We start from the raw sequence: 18,917 nt of genomic DNA, 5'->3' as shown, positions 1-18,917 counted from the left end.
TTGCTGCCCTTCTGCTCTGACTGGCGGCTCTTTGTCGACATGAAAGCACATTTCTGGGGGATCTTCTTTCTGTAGCCCGTGCTGCCTTAAGACACTGCAGCAGGTCACATCTGCAACTGCCCCTTCACAGAGCAGGGCCCCGGCCCCGCTGCCCCACGCCCCTGCCTCTCACCATCCGCCCACTTGCTCGTCTCCACCAGATGCCGTGTTCCAGCCTATCTGCCCGTGTTTGTGGCCTGTCTCTCCTGCTAGAAGGTAGTAAGCTCCCTGAGGGCAGGAGCTCCTGGAACTTTGCCTGGCACACAGTGGACACTTGGTGCTTGTGCACCGTGGGGAGAAAAGGGAAAAGAGGCTTTTTTCTTCTCCTCCAGATTTGTGAGGACCGGTAGATCCTGAGAAGGGATTCACATGGACTAAGTGCCTGCTGTTGGAGCTCACGGCTGGGTTTCTGAGCACTTCCTCAGGGCTCTCCAAGAGCTGGGCTCTGTGCTGAGTACTTGTTTCACACACATCATCTTATTTAATCTTCTGTGCGCAAGAGAAGGAGGGAGGGGCTCACCACTATGCACACTGACCCTCTCCCAGGTCTCCCCAATCAGGGTAGTCTCTTCTCTCCAAGGGGTGAGAAAAAGATGTGACGCTTTTGCCCTCGAGCTTCTAGGAGATTAGACATTCTACATATGAGGTCAAAGGGGGAAGAGGGAGAGAGGACAGGCGTTTTCCGTGTCCCCCCCGCCAACGGCTGTCTCTAACCTGGGCGTGATGATGCCCACCCCAGGGCAGTCACAGGATGTAGGACGATGCCTTGTGCGCTCTAAAGTGCTGTCCGTGTGGACAGGGGCAGTGGGTACTAAGCGTCCATCTTGACAGTGTAGCTCCTGAGCTTGGTAGGGAAGAGTGTGTCCTGGTCCGTCCGTCCTTCCTTGCTTCTCCCGGCTGGGCCCCACCAATCCAGTTGGGAAGGAGGGTTACACCCTGATCCATTGCTTTCTACACCTACTGTGCACCAGGGCTCATCGGAACAAGTTGGTCTGAAAGCAGTGAAGTCGCCCCAGAGCTAGGAGGGCAGGACCACTTCTCTTCCAAAGGGACTCTGCTCCCTGGTTCCCATGCACATCTGTCCTCCAAACCTCTGAATGTGGACGGCCCCTGCCACGCAGCCAGAACGCCCCCCATTCATTGCTGCAGAACATGGGGAGCGATCCGTTTCTCAGCTACTGACCCAGCTTCCTTAGGGTTTGTTCTGTGGAGACTGTTTTCTCTTCAAATTCTCTTGAGAACTAGGAAGGCCTTTCTCCACTGAGCTGCCCCCTTTATGGCGTCCTGGGAGATGCTGGTCAGTGGGGCTCAGTTGCCTGGTCTTCCTTTCATGGAGGTGGGGTGGTTTTTGTCTTGTTGACCTCACAGCCACAGAGCTGTTTAAACCCCTGCCGAGAGTCCAGGCCTGCGCAGTGCACCAGGAGGCCCCAGCTTTTCTCTTTAAAATGTGGAGCCAGAACGCCTGGGGTTCAAACCTGACTCTGTCCCTTGTTAGCTGTTTTACCGTCTATGGATCGCTTCCTCTTCTCTAAAGATGGAGGTGACAGTACTGCCTAGTGAGATGGTTGTGTCAGTTATGAGATGGTTCCATGAAAGCCTTGCGTACACGGTAGGTTTTCAACAAATGGTGACTCAAGATTCCCACTTCCTAAGGCATCACCAAACTGGTAGAAGGTTCATGAATGTCCTGTTGGCCTGTTTTATTAGCCTCTCTTTGCAAATCATTCTGTCAAATCGTTCCAGTGGCCACCATGATCTAGTTTGATCTCTGGGTGTTTGTGGAATTCCTAGTTGAAGAAGGAAATCGCCTTAGGTGAAAAAGACTTGGGATAATGCCTGTAGCAGAGGCAATGCTTTCTGTTCACTAACCATCTATTTTTTCTCTTCCTGAGTGAAATGGGAAGAGACATTCCCAGACTTCCTTGTCTTTAAGTTGGGATCACGGGACTTGGTTCTGGTCAGTGGTGTGTGGGCAGGGTGGTATTAGTAATTACAAGTCTGGTTCTAAAAACTTCCCGAACATGGGACTTCCCTGGTGGCGCAGTGGTTAAGAATCCGCCTGCCAATGCAGGGAACATGGGTTCGAGCCCTGGTCTGGGAAGATCCCACATGCTGCGGAGCAACTAAGCCCGTGCGCCACAACTACTGAGCCTGCGCTCTAGAGCCTGCGAGCCACAACTACTGAAGCCCACGTGCCACAACTACTGAAGCCCACGTGCCTAGAGCCGGTGCTCCACAACAAGAGAAACCACTGCAATGAGAAGCCCGCGCACTGCAACGAAGAGTAGCCCCCTCTCGCCACAACTAGAGAAAGCCCGCGCGCAGCAGTGAAGACCCAACGCAGCAAAAAATTAATGAATGAATTTAAAAAAAAAAAAAAAAACCCACCTTCCCAAACAAAGCTCTCGTAGTCTGTTCCTCTGCGTCAGAGGCTGTGCTGACCTGGGGGTATCATGATGAGGTAGGAGGGCTTGCTCGCTGTCATTGGGTGGAAGAGAGCCAGCCCCTCCACAGTCTGCCATGTGCTTTGTGTAGGCGGGAAATAAACTTCTGTGGTGCTAAGCCATTGAGGCTCGGGGGGTTATTGTTTATTTCAGCGTAGCCTTAACACATACAGCTCCCCCAGTGAGTTCATTCGTTTCTTCCTAAACAAAGGTTGTAGGGAGGCTAACAGTTGGAACCCTGTGGCATTTTCGCAGCCACAGGTGTGTTCAAGAACATAGACGTGCATCAGGTATGCCTGTCTGCTGAGGAGTCCGATGGTGTAGAGTCCATGTGAAGACATATCATGCTTCTTTGTGAGACTTTTTCAAGAAATCGAATCCTGAAGCTCCTCGGGCTCTGCAGGCCCAGTAAGCATGTATCTCAGCAGAAAAGTTGAATCAACACTGGTTTATCAAATGTGGAAAATAGAAAAGGCCAGTGGACAGAGCTTTGGATCTGGAGTCAAGGAGACGATAAGTTAGTACTAAAATCCTGATGACTTGCTAATCTGTGTCTCAAGCCCAGACTGCAATATTTAGCCCTAAACTTTCTGCCTATCTCCTGAACAGCTCACCTAATGCCTTGTCTAGACTATACTCGTACCCACTTCCCCCACATTGTACCTCGAACCTCCCTTTAAAAAACTGGCTCATCCTCTAGTGTTACACCCCCATCCACCACATCCCTCAGTTCTGGGGATCCGTCTCTCACCCCCAGTCAAGACCAGTCTTCTTTAATCTGCCCTCTGAAAATGTCTTGAGAACCAAGGAGACAAGATGGCAACAGAAAAAAATTTTTTTTTAATTTTCCAGAATCTCCACACCTAAACAGAGAAACTAGGATAGTAAACCAAAAAGCATATGGATGGTACCTTCAGCATAACTAGGTGGCCCCATGAACCACAAAAGGTGAACAGGTCAAATACCAACAGCAGTAACATCTGCATGGTGTCCACTCTATGGGATGAGATGAAGATGAAGAGGTAGAGGAAGAGGAAGGCAAAGGGATACAGAAGGCTGAGAGACAGGAAACCCATAAATCTCTAACATGTATTCACCCATAGAAGGAGAGGGCACTGGGAATAGAAGGTTGGTGCACCCATCTGAGAATGTCAGCTGAAACTAGGAGGGATGTGTTCAGGCTGCAAGTCACAGGTGAGTGTGAGAGGACTGTGGGAAGTTCAGGCAGGGGTCTGGGACCTGGGAACTCTACAGACTGACCAGCTGAGGCTCTGTGGTCAGACAGGACCCCCACATTGAGGAGAAACCACTGAAAACAGAATCCGAATTGAGCAGGACAAAGACAGTAGAGGAAACAAAGAGAAATTCTGGATAAGAGTGGAGAACAGTAATTGCAGAAAGTACTCTCTGCGTGGCTATAGTTTTAAAGACTTTTTGGTACTGTCGGAAGAGGCAACTCTAGACCTTTGAGGCCAGAAAATCTACACAAGAAAACCTCCTACTAAGAGTACCAAAAAAAAAAAAAAAAAAAAAAGCACGTCACCTACATGTGAGCACCAGAAAAGGATTGCAATCAAGTCTCATACAAAGCTATTATAAGAAAAAGAATTAGGAGCAGAATAGTGTTCCTACAGATAATGAACACATTCCACAAAGACCCAGCAACTTAATATTTCACAACAAGCTAAAAGAAATGAAGAAACAATAGATGCTATGAAACGCTAGCATAAATGAAATTGTTAGGCAAAAAGAATATTTGAAAGGAGAGCTGACAGGAAGGACAGCTTATGAAAGAAAAAACAAATGAAGAAAGTTTTTAAAGAATGTAAGAAAAAGTGATAGGTATAGAAATAAAGAAGATCCAACAAACAAACAAGTCCCCAAAGGAGAAATCCAAAGTCATGGAAGAGAACACATACTAAAAACAATTATTCAGGAATTTTTTCCCCCTGAAATAAAAGAGGAGACTCGAATTTGCATCTTGAAGAAGTATATCACAAGCCTGGGAAAAATAACCCAGAATAATCAACATTAAGACATGTTGTTATTAGAATAATATTAGAATTATTGGACTTCCAAGAGAAAGCAACAAACCTGTTGATAATTCAGACAAAAAGAGTAAATGCTTTTATAAGGGGAAACAAATTAGAGTGGCGTCAGACTTTTCTACCCCATCGCTTTGTGCCAGGAGACAACTAAGCAACATCAAAGTACTCAGGAAGAGAAAAAGAGAACCAAGGATTTTATATGCAGCCAACCTAACTTTCAGGTACAAAAGCCACAGATCAACTGTTAGGAACATGAAAGAACCCAGGAAATATATTTCCCATAAGCCTTTCCAGAGGAATTTACTAGAGAACAAGCTACAACAAAGTTGACTGGAGAGGTATTAACATAATGGCTGGGGGTGAGCATTAAATTTATAGTCACCTGTAGAACTCACACTAAATAACGGCAAAAGGGGGACAGTATAATATGAAATGGTTGTATGTTCTGATAATACAGATACAGTACAAGTATTAAAAATTGGGAGAGAAGGGAGTGTGTATATGAAAAGTAAAGTAAATTCACGTAATGCCTTTAGGTATTAACTGGAAACGAATATTTCTTCAAATTAGATTCTAGAGGAAAGGGAAGAAAGAAAGAGAAGATGTGGCTAATTTCAATATTCCTCATAGTAGGGAGCCAACAGGGGGAGGGCTAAGGGTATTGTATAAAGGTGTTGATTTAATGGTAATCATCTGAATAAAAATGACAGCCTTTTTCCTACAGAGGTAGGGGAGCAAGAAAAAAAAAATCATCGAGAACACATTCCTCTCTCACGTGAACCTCCATACCCAATGTGTCCTCTTTCATCACTTCTCTATTCTTTAAAGGTGTGCCTCCTCCAGACAGCCTTCTCTGATTGCCCTAGCACATGTTAATCTTTCCCCTCCTCTACCACTCCCAGGTACTGGGTATCTTGTTCTCTGAATGTTTCCTTTTATCTCACCTGCAGACAGAGATGGAGTGCTATAAATAATTGTACAGTACCTCTTTCAGAGCCTGGCACAGGGTTCTGCATACAGAAGGCACTCAATAAATGCTTGGTCATTGGTAATTCAGGATTGATTGAAGAATTTGGGCTTAGAGCCCCTAGGTTTTTCTAAGATCTTAATGTTGCTATTAGTCAGAAGTGACAGCAGTCACTTGAAGTGCTTGAAGTGACAGCAGTCCCATTCAAACTGACTTAAGAAAAAGAGGAATTATAGGCCTCTGAAACTGAAATACTCTCAGGTAGGCCTGATTTCAGGTGTGGCTGGATCCAGGGACTTGAGTCATATCTCCAATATTAGTCTTTCTTTGCTCTAAACTCTGCTTTCCTCTGCATTGGCTTTATTCTCAGGCAGGCTCTTCACTCATGGTCAGCGATGACCCCCAGCAGTTACAAGCTTAATATCTCCAAGAGAAAAGAATGTGTCCCATTTGCAGTAGCTCCACTCAAAGTCCCAGGACTGAGTTTCATTGGCTTGGTTTGCATCATATGCTCATCCCCGAACCAGCCACTGTGGCCAAGAGAAATGCTTTGATTGGCCTGGGTGGGGAAGAGGTGGCTTTTCAAAGTAAAATTGGGGTGCTGTTACCTGAAAAGGGGAGATGGGTGCCGGGTGGGCAAAAACAGCAGATGCCTGTTTTAGTGCTGGGTGCAACGAGCAAACTGCAAGAAAAATCCCCTGCGGGTGGAAAGCGTGGTTTGAGGCCCCATCTTTGGGACGTGTGGATGGAAAGCTCTCTTGGGTGTTTTTGAACTCACGGAGGGGTTTATGTACCATGTGGGGAGGGTGGGGCCATTCGCCATGGGGCCCAGTTGTGATGAAGCCCCCAGGTTTCCCACGGGTCTGGAGGCTTCTCTCACTCTGGTCTGTGCACTCCGTGAAGGTTCTGGGGAGAGGGACACCCCGTTTGCTGAGGCTCTAGAAACCACACGTGTTCGCGTGCTGAGCGTCCCAGCACCTCGCTGCTGGGATCTGGCCTTGCTTTCTGGGTTAGGAGCTGCCCTGTGTTTTGCTTCTCCATATGGTTTACTGGCCTTACCGAGGAGAAAAGGGAGTGCGCTGAGGTGGCGAATGGGGAGACTGAGGCACAGCAGGAGGACTTTAAAATACATCCATTTCTCTCCCAAATCTTCAACATTGTTTTTTTTCGCATTGGGCCCTTCCTGTCAACATTTAAAGCATCCTCAAGTTTCTGCTATTTAAAAAAAATCCTCCCTAAATTATTTTCTCTCTCACAACCACCCTGTCTCCCAACTCCCCTTTCTTGGAAAAGTTTTTTAATATTCCCTCTTCCCATTTCCTCCTCGCCGTGTCTCCGCCCGCTCTGATCTGCTGGCACCCCCTCCACACACACACATACACGTCATGAAAGAGCTTTCCCTGCGTTTCTCATTTAGCGCTGAGACACTGAATGCGAAGGCTCCTTTTAGAGGAAGACAATGTACCACTTTTTAGGTTGAAAAGCAGCACTGTGATCTTCACTTTTAATAAATGTTTCTTGAATGATTTAACAAGCAAGCAAATCCAGGATAGAGTGACCTGTACTGTGTAATCAAATCCCCAAGAGAGAGGAAGTTAAGATAATTTGCCTGGAAAAGGCTGTGTTCCAGAGGGTTCTTCAGATCTGTAAAGTGCTGCCACAGAGGAGAGGGAGATGTGGCCCCAGAGCCAGGGAAACAGGAAGGGAGATTTTCTCTCATTTTAAGAAATGCTCTAATGGTCAGAGTTCTCTTAAGAAAAAGAAAGGGGCTGTGTCAAAAGGTAGTGAGCTCCGCATCACTGGTGGTAGTCAAGCAGAGACCATTCTGTCAAAAGTACTCAGAAGAGAGTCCTGTGTTGGGTGGGGGGTTACACCAGATGGTTTTTTTGGGGTTTTTTTTCGGTACGCAGCCTCTCACTGTTGTGGCCTCTCTCGTTGCGGAGCACAGGCTCTGGACGCGCAGGCTCAGCGGCCATGGCTCACGGGCCCAGCCGCTCCGTGGCATGTGGGATCTTCCCGGACCGGGGCACGAACCCATGTCCCCTGCATCGGCAGGCGGACTCTCAACCACTGCGCCACCAGGGAAGCCCTACACTAGAGGTTTTTTGAAATTCTGGGGTTGGCTACACATGTTTCTCTAGCGGTGTGTCTCCTTGGACTTGCGTCTGCCGCTCCCAGCTGTGTGGTCTTGAGCAAGTTGCCCCATTCTCTAGATGGCAGCTGCTTCTCAAGCTTCAGTCTCATCAGCTGCATTTGGGTTTTAGCTGTGGATTTTCCTTGGTAGCTTCTAGGAGCAGCGCTCAGAGAGAGTCCAGGGGGGTGTTAGAGAAGCCACCATAATTCCTGTTGTGCGTGTCAGGGCTTCCACGGCAGGTTTTGTTGGAGGCAAGCTTGGAGACTAAGAAAGTAGTTTCCACGTGTATCACATAGGAAGCCCAAATGCACCTCTTTGGAAAGGTGGTAAAGATTTGGTGGGAGGGCCTCCCGCATCTCATTTCCCTGTCCTCTGGCCGAGCACATGGGGCAGAGTGAGAGAAGTCTCCAGACCTGGAGGAAAAATGGGGTTTCATTGTAATTGGGCCCCATGGTGAATGGTCCCCTGGTATACATGGTAAGTAAGCTCTGTGAGTTCAAAAATACCCGAGAGAGCTTTTCTCGTGGTGGTCTTAATCGTAAAGCAGAAAAAATCACTTGTTTTGGCTTCAACAGTCCTGAGAGGGAAGTTTATTCCCCACTTTGCAGTTCAGGAGACTAAGCCTCAGAGAGGTTAAGTAACTTTTCCAAGGTCACACAGCTGGAGCAGAGTCCTAAAACCCAAATTCTTGCTATTTGGTGAACTACTGTCCATAAAGTCCAGAAAATTCTGGTTTTAACTAAGGCCGTTTATATTTAATCACCCCAAGAATAAAACTTCTAAAAAAAATGCATTCCTGAGATGAGGACATTTGATTGTCCCTTTGTGGAGTCTTTTTGGAGGTTGGGTGTGGGTGGGGGCTTTCAGAGAACGGGGCCATCCCCCCCCCCCCCCCCCCCCCCCCACATCTGACTTCTCTTTCTGCCAACTTCTTTGTGCCTTCCTACAGGTCTGGGTAGATGCTGGGACGCAGATCTTTTTCTCCTATGCCATCTGCCTGGGTTGTCTGACTGCTCTGGGAAGTTATAACACTTATAACAACAACTGCTACAGGTGAGCATTTCCCCAGGCCCTGCCAGCTCTCCACCAAACCCGAGAGCCCTCCATGCTGCCCGGCTAGTTCACGGTCATCTTCTCACCTTGCAGGTCTGGGTGAGGGAAAGAGGCCTGTTAAGAGAGGGGCGGCAGGGCACCAGCCATTCCAGGTGGAACTGGAGAGGACCCTGGGCTATTTGTCAGCCTCTCCCCACCCCAGGGTCAAAGAATGGTCCAACAGAGGAGCTAGGAGAATAATAAACATGATCAGAGTGCGTTCCAGGCTGCAAAGTGAGTCTACTCCGGGAATGGGACTCAGGCCTCCATCCTACCCCATACAGCAAAGCTTTATCCCAGGATGAATGATTGGCCCAAGGTTACACGGCAAGTAAGTGCAATGAAGGAAAGTAAGTAAAGTGCAAGTGCACATTAAGTGCAAGTAAGTAGAGCAATGCTGGGACTTGAACCCAGGTCTTCTGACACGAAGGGCCTTGTTCTGCCTTCTGTTCAGGAATTTCTTTCCTGCTTCTTCACACTTGACTGTAGGGTCCTGTCCAGTCCCACTTGGAATAACCAGTGCCCTGCCGCCCCTCTCTGGACAGGCCTCCCTCCCTCCCTGGCTTCCTGCAGCTGGCCGCACCCAGCGTGGGGAAGGGGCCCACATGGGGAGGTGAGCCTGAGGCTGTGTGACCCTGGCTGCCTGGTCCTCATGCCTGCAGCCTGGTTTCTACCCAGAGGCTGAGTCCACAGAGGCCCAGGGACTTGGCTAGGGTCACCCAGCAGTGCCTGGCGGAAGTGAACTTTGCACCCTGGTCTCTAACTCTAGGCCTGTTGGCTGGGGTCGCTGCACCCCTGAATCAGTGCCTGGTCATAGACGATGAATACGCAGAGAAGGCTGGACAGCACATCTCTGTCCCCGAGTTCCAGAGCTCCTTATTCTAATGTAGAAACTCGTGGACTAATGGCAGTGAAGCCGTCCCTGAACACAGGTTCATTGGAAAAGGAAGGGTTTTTCAGCAAACAATTCTGAGATAGGATAAGTATTTTGGTGGAAGTAATTAGGATAGATCCTCACCTTGCCCCACATATGCACCATAATAAGTGTCAGATTGATTCAACAGTTAAATATTTTTTAAAAGAAAGCCATCCTAAGATGAGGAGTAAAATATTGTTTTCATAATGCGAAAGATATGGAAACATCAAAATCATTAAATCAGGAAGGAAGTGACAGATTGATTCGCATAAATATCTAGAACTTCTAAATTTCTGGGAAGATACAGAGGAAACTTAAAAAGAGCCACCTCTGAAGAGAGACACAGAAGTCAGAGATGGGGAGACAGGCTTTTTCTACCTATACCTTCCTGTACAATTTAAAGGTTTTGTTTTGCCTTGTCTTTACTCTTGAGTACATATTGCTTTTATAATTTTTAAAAAGTCACATTAATACAAATGTTATCTATATACCTCCCGCATTACATCTCCAAGCAAAACATGAAAATCATCTACAAAGTTAAAGGGCATACGAACAACATATAATATGATACTCAAAGTGTTGGCACCCCTAATACCTAAAGATTACAAACAGGCCCATATGAAAAACCCTAAAACACCAAGAGAAAAATCAGCAACACACTTTTAAATAATGAGCTTATTTTTCTTAACTAGCACATGAGCTGTGGTCTAAAAATGACCCCTGTTTGATGCAGGTGAGGGTACAGTGAGAGGGGCCATGTCCCAGTCTGTTGGTGGGATGGGAACTCGGAGGTGACAGCCACATCACTTGGTTGTTGTGTGGCTCGAGTGGGAGCATCATTTCAGAGAACTTTTGTCAGTGATGAAGTCCCTCCCGTGTTATCCCCATCTTCGAGGGAGGGAAATTGAGGCTCATGGATGTCATTCCTCCAGCTAGGTGTGGTAGACCTGGACTCTGGCCACGTTCTTCTAATCTCCATCCTACCACTCTGCTGCATCCTCCCTGAAAGCTGGCTTTGTGATCGCTTTACCAACCCATTTGTTAAGTCAGCCGTGTGCTGTATGTGTCACTAAGTGTGAGATGCCCAAATCGCTACCTTTGGAGATACACACAGCTCCAGTCTATAGAGACTGCCACTTGGGGAAACCAAGGCAATGAAAGGGGGCAGATCCAACATGCTGGAGGAGAGGCCCCAGGGGAAGCCAGTGGGTTCTGCTGTCCCTGGGCCGTTAGGCAGAGAAGTCATTTGGGTACTGTTGGGCAGAGGGATGTTAGAGAGGTGGGAGGTCAGACCAGGTTGTCCAGAAGAGCCTCTCATCCTCCAAGGCATTCACAGGAGGTGGGTCTGGGGGATGAGATGTAGCACACTGTCAGCCACGATAGAAACTAGAACCACGGGTAAGAAGAGAAGGGCGCAGGCACAGGGAGAGCAGCGGGCAGACCTCTGGTCTGGGTTGAGTGTGACACCCTCCGGATGCTGTCTGCGTACAGCTGTCAGCACGTCAGCAGCCAGCGTCCAGCGCGGGCCCTCCGTGCTGGGCGTTGCGGAAATCTCTAGGTCACTGTCCATCACCTCCAGCTTGGCCGTCAGCTCCATGAGGACACAGTCTGGGTCCTCTTGTTCACCACCATTCCTCAAGCCTAGGAGAACACTGGCTGAAGTGTAAGGATGCAAGGAAGGAGCCACACCATTATCCAGATGAGGAAACTGAGGCCGGGGGTAGGCCACTTGCTCGATGGAACGTGGCTTTGAACCTGGGCCTTTCTGGCTCCTGCACCCCTATCCCTCACTCCCAGGCCTGGCCAGTTCTTCCCCAGCTACTGCAGTCAGCAAGGATTTGGCCGAGAATGCGTCGTTAGCAGGCTGGGATATCATGCCTCGTCTCAGGGCAGTGACAATGGCGACTTTCTTCCTCGCCAAGCAGGTGGGTGAAATATGCTGACTGCCCCAGATCCCTTCTGCTTCCGCCTCCAACAGGCAGGTTTTTTCCCCTCCTGTCAGTAGCAGAAAGCAAATCCCCTAGGTGACATTGCAAAATCTGAGGGCTCCTTTTATTTCTGTTTCCAAATTTTTCCCTGAGCACATCTTCCCAACTCAGAGGGAGTAAATTAATACCCTCTCTTCCGACAGCATAATAGCTTCTGGAGGTCTTCAAAGCCCAGCTCAGCTCCTGCCAACTTCAAAGTGCTTCTTACGTAGCTCTTCACCTAGAAGGTGCCCCGTGGGGAAGGAATTAGAGGGCTGGAGATGGAGCAAACCAGATGGGGAAAATCCTCACTTCAGAACACAGGCTGCTAAGCTCTCTCTGCTTGGAGGTTGGGGTGCTCCGAGGAAGGGGGTGCAGGGCACAGGACTGGAAGCACCTCGGGTCTGCTCAGAGCTTCTGTCCCTCTGTGATGTGAGGAAGTCACTCAGGGTGGAGGGGGGGCGGGGAACCTTGCAATAAGGGACATTTGTTTTCAACAGCCACATGGACGCCCAAAGATTGTTTTCCAAAAGTCAGGATTTAGAAATCTGAATTCTTAGGGAGCATTGTTACTGTGTAGCTCCTAGAAAAAGAGTGGGCTTTGGTGTTTGAGACAACTAGATTCACATCCCAGCTTCCCCGGCAGATGACAAAACAGTTTGAGTGTGTGACTATCCTCCCTGGGCCTCGGGATTCAGTGACAATATTCAACACTGCAGGTCCAAAAAACACAGGAGAATTCCAGAATGGAGAGGCTATGGAGAAAACACTTTGCTCACCAGTGCTGCCTTGTTTTGGACTGTTGGATAAGTCAGGGGCCAGAAACAGGCATGCAGGGCAGATTTACCCCAGCCTTAGGAATAACTTTGCCCTCCTGGGCTGAGCTGAATTTCCCTTAGAGAGGAGGTGATCAGTCTTGCAGATAAAGTCTCCAGGCCTGCCAGCCCAGCCTCTGTCCACAGTGCCAGAAGGGTTCTGTAAAGGGACCTGTATCAGTCACTCACTGCCACAAGAATGCTGTGTAACAAGCAGCCCCAGAACTCAGTAGCTCACCACAACAAGCATTCGGTTTTATTGCTCACCAGTCTGCTGGTCAGCTGGGGACTCTCTCCTTCAGGCTGTGGGTTGGGCAGGTTTGGCTCCAGGGTCCAGGCCAGGCTCAAGCCTGCTCCATGTGTACATTCTGGGGTCCAGGCTGCAGGGACAGCAGCTCCCCTGGAAAAGTCCTTCTCATGGCACATCACAGAAGGGATAAAGGACAAGACCAATTGCACAAGCACATCTCAAGCCTCCACTTGTGTCACACCTGCTGATAGCTCAAGTCACGTGGCTAAGCCCAAAGTCACTGGGGCAGGGAAATATACGCTACCCCAAGGAAGAAGGTATGGAAGTGACCACTGGCTGAAAAATGACTTAATCAATCACAAGACCCAAGAGACCCTCTTGTCCAAGCCACCTTGTCATGTAGCTGGTAAGGTCAGGCCCAGAGAGAAGGTATTGCAAGGGGAATTGGAACCCAAGGCTCCTGACCCCAAGTCTAACACTCTTTCCACCATGCCCTTGATTCCCAGGGTCGATGCAATGCAGCGCATCTGGGGGCCACAGTCACCAACATCAGTGTAACCTTTGGTTGCATTACAAAAAGTATGGTGTCAGGAGAAGAGGAGGTGAGAGTCCTGCTCTGATCTTGAGTCTAGTGCTCAGTCCTGGATATGACATTGGAAAAGGGTCTGGACAAGCTGGAGTGAATTTCAGACCACCAGCAGGATGAGGAACACTGATAAGGGAACTGGGGGGTCTAAATGAGTGAGCTAAAACCTCAGGGGGATCTGAAGGGGATATCTTCAGATCCTTAGGCTGTTTGGGAGGGTAGAACTAAAACTCCCCAGAGGAGGTGGATTTGGGTCGAACCCAGCATGAGGAAGTTCTTACACTGTGAGCGGCAAGAGCGGTCCGGGAAGAAAAGCACCACGGAGCAAGGTGACTGGTCCTGCCTGCTAGGGTGGGAGCAGAGGCCAGCTCGGCGCCATTGCAGGGATGCTCCAGGCTGGTCGTGCTTCAGGGAGGAGATTGGACAAAACGCCCAGAGCCCCTCCCTTTGAAGTGGAGCATCACAGGTGTTGTAAGCCTGATTCCTATGTGCACGCTCTGTGGCGGCTGAGATCCTGAGAGGCTGATTCCCTGACCCATCTGCGTGAGGATGCACAGCCCGAGGTTGAAGGGACCCGGATGTGAGGGTTCCATCTTCTTCATCTTGGCAAAGCCCTGTCATTTGTAGTCTGAAATCTCCTGGGTCACGGCTTTATGCTGCTGCTTCTTTGCTGTGAGCCCTTCCCAAGAGCAGGGAGCAGTCACTGCTCTGGTGAAGCCCCCAGGAGGAGTCTGGCCTGGGAGGGGCTGCCCCTCGCAGCAGAAGAGCAGACGCTTGCAGTGAGGTCTGGGAGATGCCGCTCTGGTAAAGAGCTAGGCCAGGAGGGGTGTGTCTCCCAAGGCTGCTCCACTGTCGGGGAAGCAGTCCTTTCTCTCAGAGGCTTATATCCTCATGTTTTGAGCTCCTAGAAAATCAATCCTGTCTCGCTTCCCTTGGTTTTCTCTCCTACCAGGAATTTGGAGGAGCGATGGTTTGTCTCCAAGTCTTTCCTCACCGGTTGTGCATTTTCCCACTTGCCAGCTTCCCTTCCTTCCCACCCGCTCTCCATGCTTCTGGTCTGTGACCTACCTTACCTTCTAGAAATGCAGGACAAGCTGTGTGATCGTGGGCCAGCCACCTACGCTCTCTGAACCACAAGGGCTTCCTCAGGCAGTGGGACAGCCATGGTGCTCAGACAGAACGTTCCAGTACTGCACTGGTTCCACCCACCCTGACCCAAGCTTCTCTCGCTGCTTTCCCACAGGGACTGCATCATGCTCTGTTGCCTGAACAGCGGCACCAGCTTCATAGCCGGGTTTGCCATCTTCTCAGTCCTGGGATTCATGGCATATGAGCAAGGGGTGCCCATCGCCGAGGTAGCAGAGTCAGGTAAGTTTGCCAAAGAGGAACTATGATCTTCCTCAGCTCGCTCTGCTCCTGGGCTCAGGTCTCAGGAGGGGGCCCACTGTCCGTCCACAAACCAGGCTCCTGGGAGGGAGCCACCAGCCCAGAGAACCGCCACCTGGTCGACCACAGGAGCTTTCACTGGCCTCCCTGCCTCCCCTGTTGTCCCCTCTGTTCCATGCACCTCTCACCCTGCAGAGTGATTTTTTTTTCAAAATGCAAACCTGGACTTGTCCTTCGCTGACGAACTGCCTGTTTTGGCTTCTCCTAGGGCTGACCTCTCAGTGTGGCCCCCAAGGCCCTGCACTGCCCAGCTCCTGCGGTCTCTCACCCTCCACCTCGCTCCCCTGTGCTCACTCTGCCCCACCACACTGTGGTCTGCTTTCACTTCTGCAACATCGCTCTCTCCCTCCCTGCCACCCCAGGGCCTTTGCACGTGCTGTTCCCTCTGCTTGGAGGACCTCTTTCCCTTTCCTTGTTCTAGATGTAGAATCACCATGAGTGTGACATTCCTAGTGTAAGATGACGTGTGTTTGTATCAGACACACCACAGGTAGGGTCATTGCTGCTAAGGTAATTGTGCAAAATGGTGAATAACTCTCCCCTTGATGGACATTTTTTTGAATTCTGGGAAAATTCAATGTATAGTTAAAAGTACAAAAATAGTTTGCGTTTCCATAACAGAGTTAGCCTCTCACCTCCAATACATCTAAATAGGGTTTTCACCTGCAAGAGTGTCTGGTGGGACAGTTAGTCAGGAGCTTCACAGGGGGCCCAGCCTCCCTGGCCTCCATCTACTCAATGCCGGTCATGCCGTCCACTCGTTAGGACGCACCCCTGGGGCTTCGTTCCCTCCACTGAGTACACTGGTCTAGGATGTGGCTGCTTCTGCCTGGCGCGCACAGAGAGGGAAGCACCACTCTGACCCACCAAGCTGGGCAGGGTGGTAGATGTGGACACTGGAGCAGGAAGCTGGTTGCCAAGCTCTGCTTCATGACCACATGGGCTCCAGCTTCCTCTGCATGGTGTCTGTCAGAGGGACAGACAGTCCCTGCTGAAATCAGGGGGCCAGAGCTAGACCAGAGGATATTAATATGATCGAAGCTGTCAATCATCGAGCGCCTGCCATGGGCAGGAACTGTCATATATGATCCTCGACTCAGCCCTCCGAGGTGGCAGTTTTGCCACCCCCATTTTACAAATGAGAAAGCTGAGGCGCAGAGACGTGCTGTCACTTATCCAAGGTCACACAGACTGGAAAGAACAGGGCTAGATTTAATCCAGGCCATGCTCTCACCACTCCATCCCGTTGCCCACTGGGGGCAGGCACCTGGCACTTCACAAAACATACATGTTCCTCCCTGGCATTAAACCATGGGGCAGCCCTGTGAGGAGGCAGCATTACCTTCTCTGTGAGACTTTTGCCCTCTCTGAGGGACCTTTGACCTCTCTGAGAATCTGCTTCCTCCTCTGTAAAATGAGCAAACTAATTCCCACCCCAGGTGTTGAGTGCTATAGGGTATCTACGGCACTGTTGTTACTCTTTTTATCGTTATTTCCGTTTTACAGATGAAGCTCAGAGAAGAGTCATGGAGAGAAAGCAAGAGAGCCAACTAGAAATAAATTTTATTGTTTTTTTTTTCTTATTTCAAATTGAAAGCACATTCACTGTAGAAAAATGCTGAAATATTGACAAAGGAAAGTCTCCGATCTGAATCTCACTACACTTTGGGGTTCTCCGGCCAGGATTTTCCATACATACATAGCTATATCTATATTAATGAAAACTAGATCATATTAGGTTGCATTTTTCGATTCACAATAAAGCATGAGAGCTTTCTGCCACAGTAAATAAAGATCTCAATCATGAGTTTTAATGGCTGTGTAGTATTCCACTGAATGGATGTACCATAATTGATTTACTGTGTCTCACTTGTCAGGCCCTGGGGTGGTTGTTCATATAGTACCTCACGAAATGCTCATAGCACCTCTGCAAGGCATGCTTTATCAAAGCCTGCATTTGTGGCTGTGCAGAATGTGCCCTGCACAACTCCAGGGGGCGTCATTCACATAGACAGCAGTCCTGGGCTTTATACTGCCCATTACAGACGAGGACTCTGTAACTCAGAGCATGAAGTGGGTCCCCTAAGGCCACACAGCCCATAGGTGGTACAGCCTGGCTCTAGCCTCTTCTGCTTCGCCCTCCTGTGTCACTCCTGGTGTCAAGCAGGTAAGCCTGCTCTATGGTTAGGGGTGTGAATCAGACCAAGATCCCCTTTAGGAGTTCCCGCCATTTGGATAAATTGCATGTCGTACGTATGTAGCCCCCCCCACTCACCCTTCTCATCAGGTTCTTACAGTGAAATTTACAACTTTAATTACCTAATTAGAAGGAAGGTGTTTTTTTTTAAACATCTTTATTGGAGTATAATTGCTTGTGTTAGTTGTGTTAGTTTACACTGTATAACAAAGTGAATCAGCTATATGTATACGTATATCCCCATATCCCCTCCCTCTTGCGTCTCCCTCCCACCCTCCCTATGCCACCCTCCCTATCCCACCCCTCTAGGTGGTCACAAAGCACCGAGCTGATCTCCCTGTTCTCTGCAGCTGCTTCCCACTAGCTATCTATTTTACATTTGGTAGTGTATATATGTCCATGCCACTCTCTCACTAGAAAGAAGGGTTTAAAGTAAAAAATTAAAGTTTTTATCAGAAGAAGCTGAAAAAAAAGTACAAATTAAACTCAGAGTAAGTAGAAGCAAAGAGATAATAAAGGTGTGCTCGCTTGGGCAGAACATATACTAAAATTGAAACAATACAGAGAAGATTAGCGTGGCCCCTGCACAAGGATGACACGCAAATTCGTGAAGCGTTCCATATTTTAAAAATAATAAAGTTAAGACATACAAACAATAGAGAAAATTTTCAAAGCCAAAATTTGGTAATAGAAAAGATAGCAAAAGTTATAACACCCTGGCAAGACTAATTAAGGAAAAAAACAGGAGAAAACACAAATTACTGATACCAGGAATGAAAGAGGAAATATGGCTACAGATACTGTAGACATTAAAAATGAGAATAAGGAAATATCATGAACAACTTAAAGCAAATATACTTGATAATGTAAATTAAATGGAGAGGTTCCTAAAAATCCATAATTTACTTAAACTGAGTCAAGAAGAAATAGAAAAACTAAATGGCTCTATATTTTGAAAAGAAATTGAATTCATTGTCAAAAATCTTTCTGCCAAGAAGACTCCAAGCCCTGCTGGTTTCACTGGCGAGTTCTACCAACTGTTTAAAGAAGAAATAACATCCCTCTTACACAAACTCTTTTAAAAATTAGAGGAAGTAAGAGTATCTGAGGACGACAGCTGTATAGCTACATATATCCCCATTTTTTCCCCCAGAAAAGAAAACAACAAGAAGGGAAAAGAATATTCTACAGAAAACCATGCCCCCTGCATAATCTGAAGCAGAAAATGTCGAAGCTGCAGATAACTGTAACAGAAAGAAAAATCACCAATCCCAGTTCACAGTCTCCACCGCAGAGGCAAACCGAGAAAAACTGTGGGACAGACAGAAGATAGAGGCTAGCGAAAGGACCTAAGAGTGATTCGGAGCAACCACCAGAAAGATTAAATCTACTCTAAACCTGAATGTACTGGAAAGGATCCAGACACATCCCTTAGCTGGGACTACAGAGAAGGGATTCAGTGTAGGTGTGATTTCAAGGGGCAGGGACCATTTCAAAGGGACAGGAACATTTTAAAGGAGGTACCATTTGAAACACAAAGCTTCTTGGGGAGAAAAAAGGCAAAAAGAAAGGAAAAACACCCTTTTACAATGAGATGGTGAAGGGAAACCAAGAAAAGGGGATAAAATGTAAATACCTGCAAAACAAAAGAGAACCATAAAGTGAGGGTGTGAAAATGGGAGCTCACCCTTCCCCCATCACCAGAACAAAAGGCTGCTAATGTGCCTGGACTTTGCAATACTGGCAGAAGAGGGCGCTGTTAAGCTGAGACTATTGTAAAATACCCCAGAACACGAACAAGAGAAAAGTCAAGTCCCTGCAGAACTACTATAGAAAATCAGGAGTAGAAAGTTCCCACGTGTCTATGAAGAACCACACTGTGCCTCTGAAAAGCAACCATGAAATAGAAGAAAATTGTAAGTCAACACTCCAAACAGAATTAAATATACTCAAACAAGCATCTGAGGATGGGAAAAAACTCTTTGAACCAGAAATTTTAACAAATGCATGAGGGGG

At 48.2% G+C, this 18,917-nt stretch overlaps 1 protein-coding gene and 1 non-coding gene across 2 annotated transcripts in view; both read left to right on the top strand.

Annotated features, from left to right (window-relative positions):
* The window catches only part of SLC6A11 (solute carrier family 6 member 11), a 121,626-nt gene that overhangs the window by 81,141 nt on the left and 21,568 nt on the right, over positions 1 to 18,917 (top strand). The window contains exons 7-8 of the mRNA XM_027093850.1: positions 8,582 to 8,685; positions 14,502 to 14,626. Coding sequence (XP_026949651.1) covers positions 8,582 to 8,685; positions 14,502 to 14,626 — 229 coding nt within the window. The remainder of the gene's footprint in view (positions 1 to 8,581; positions 8,686 to 14,501; positions 14,627 to 18,917) is intronic.
* Positions 17,422 to 17,528, top strand: LOC113613326 (U6 spliceosomal RNA). Its single transcript, XR_003430180.1, has one exon. It is a non-coding gene; the product is annotated as a U6 spliceosomal RNA (small nuclear RNA).

This window comes from Aethalodelphis obliquidens, unplaced genomic scaffold (genome assembly GCF_003676395.1).
Source record: "Aethalodelphis obliquidens isolate GAN/ISIS:26980383/991018 unplaced genomic scaffold, ASM367639v1 scaffold86, whole genome shotgun sequence".
Classification (NCBI taxonomy): Eukaryota; Metazoa; Chordata; class Mammalia; order Artiodactyla; family Delphinidae; genus Aethalodelphis; species Aethalodelphis obliquidens.
Note: the sequence above shows the minus strand (reverse complement) of the source record. Positions and strands in the feature narration are given on the sequence as shown.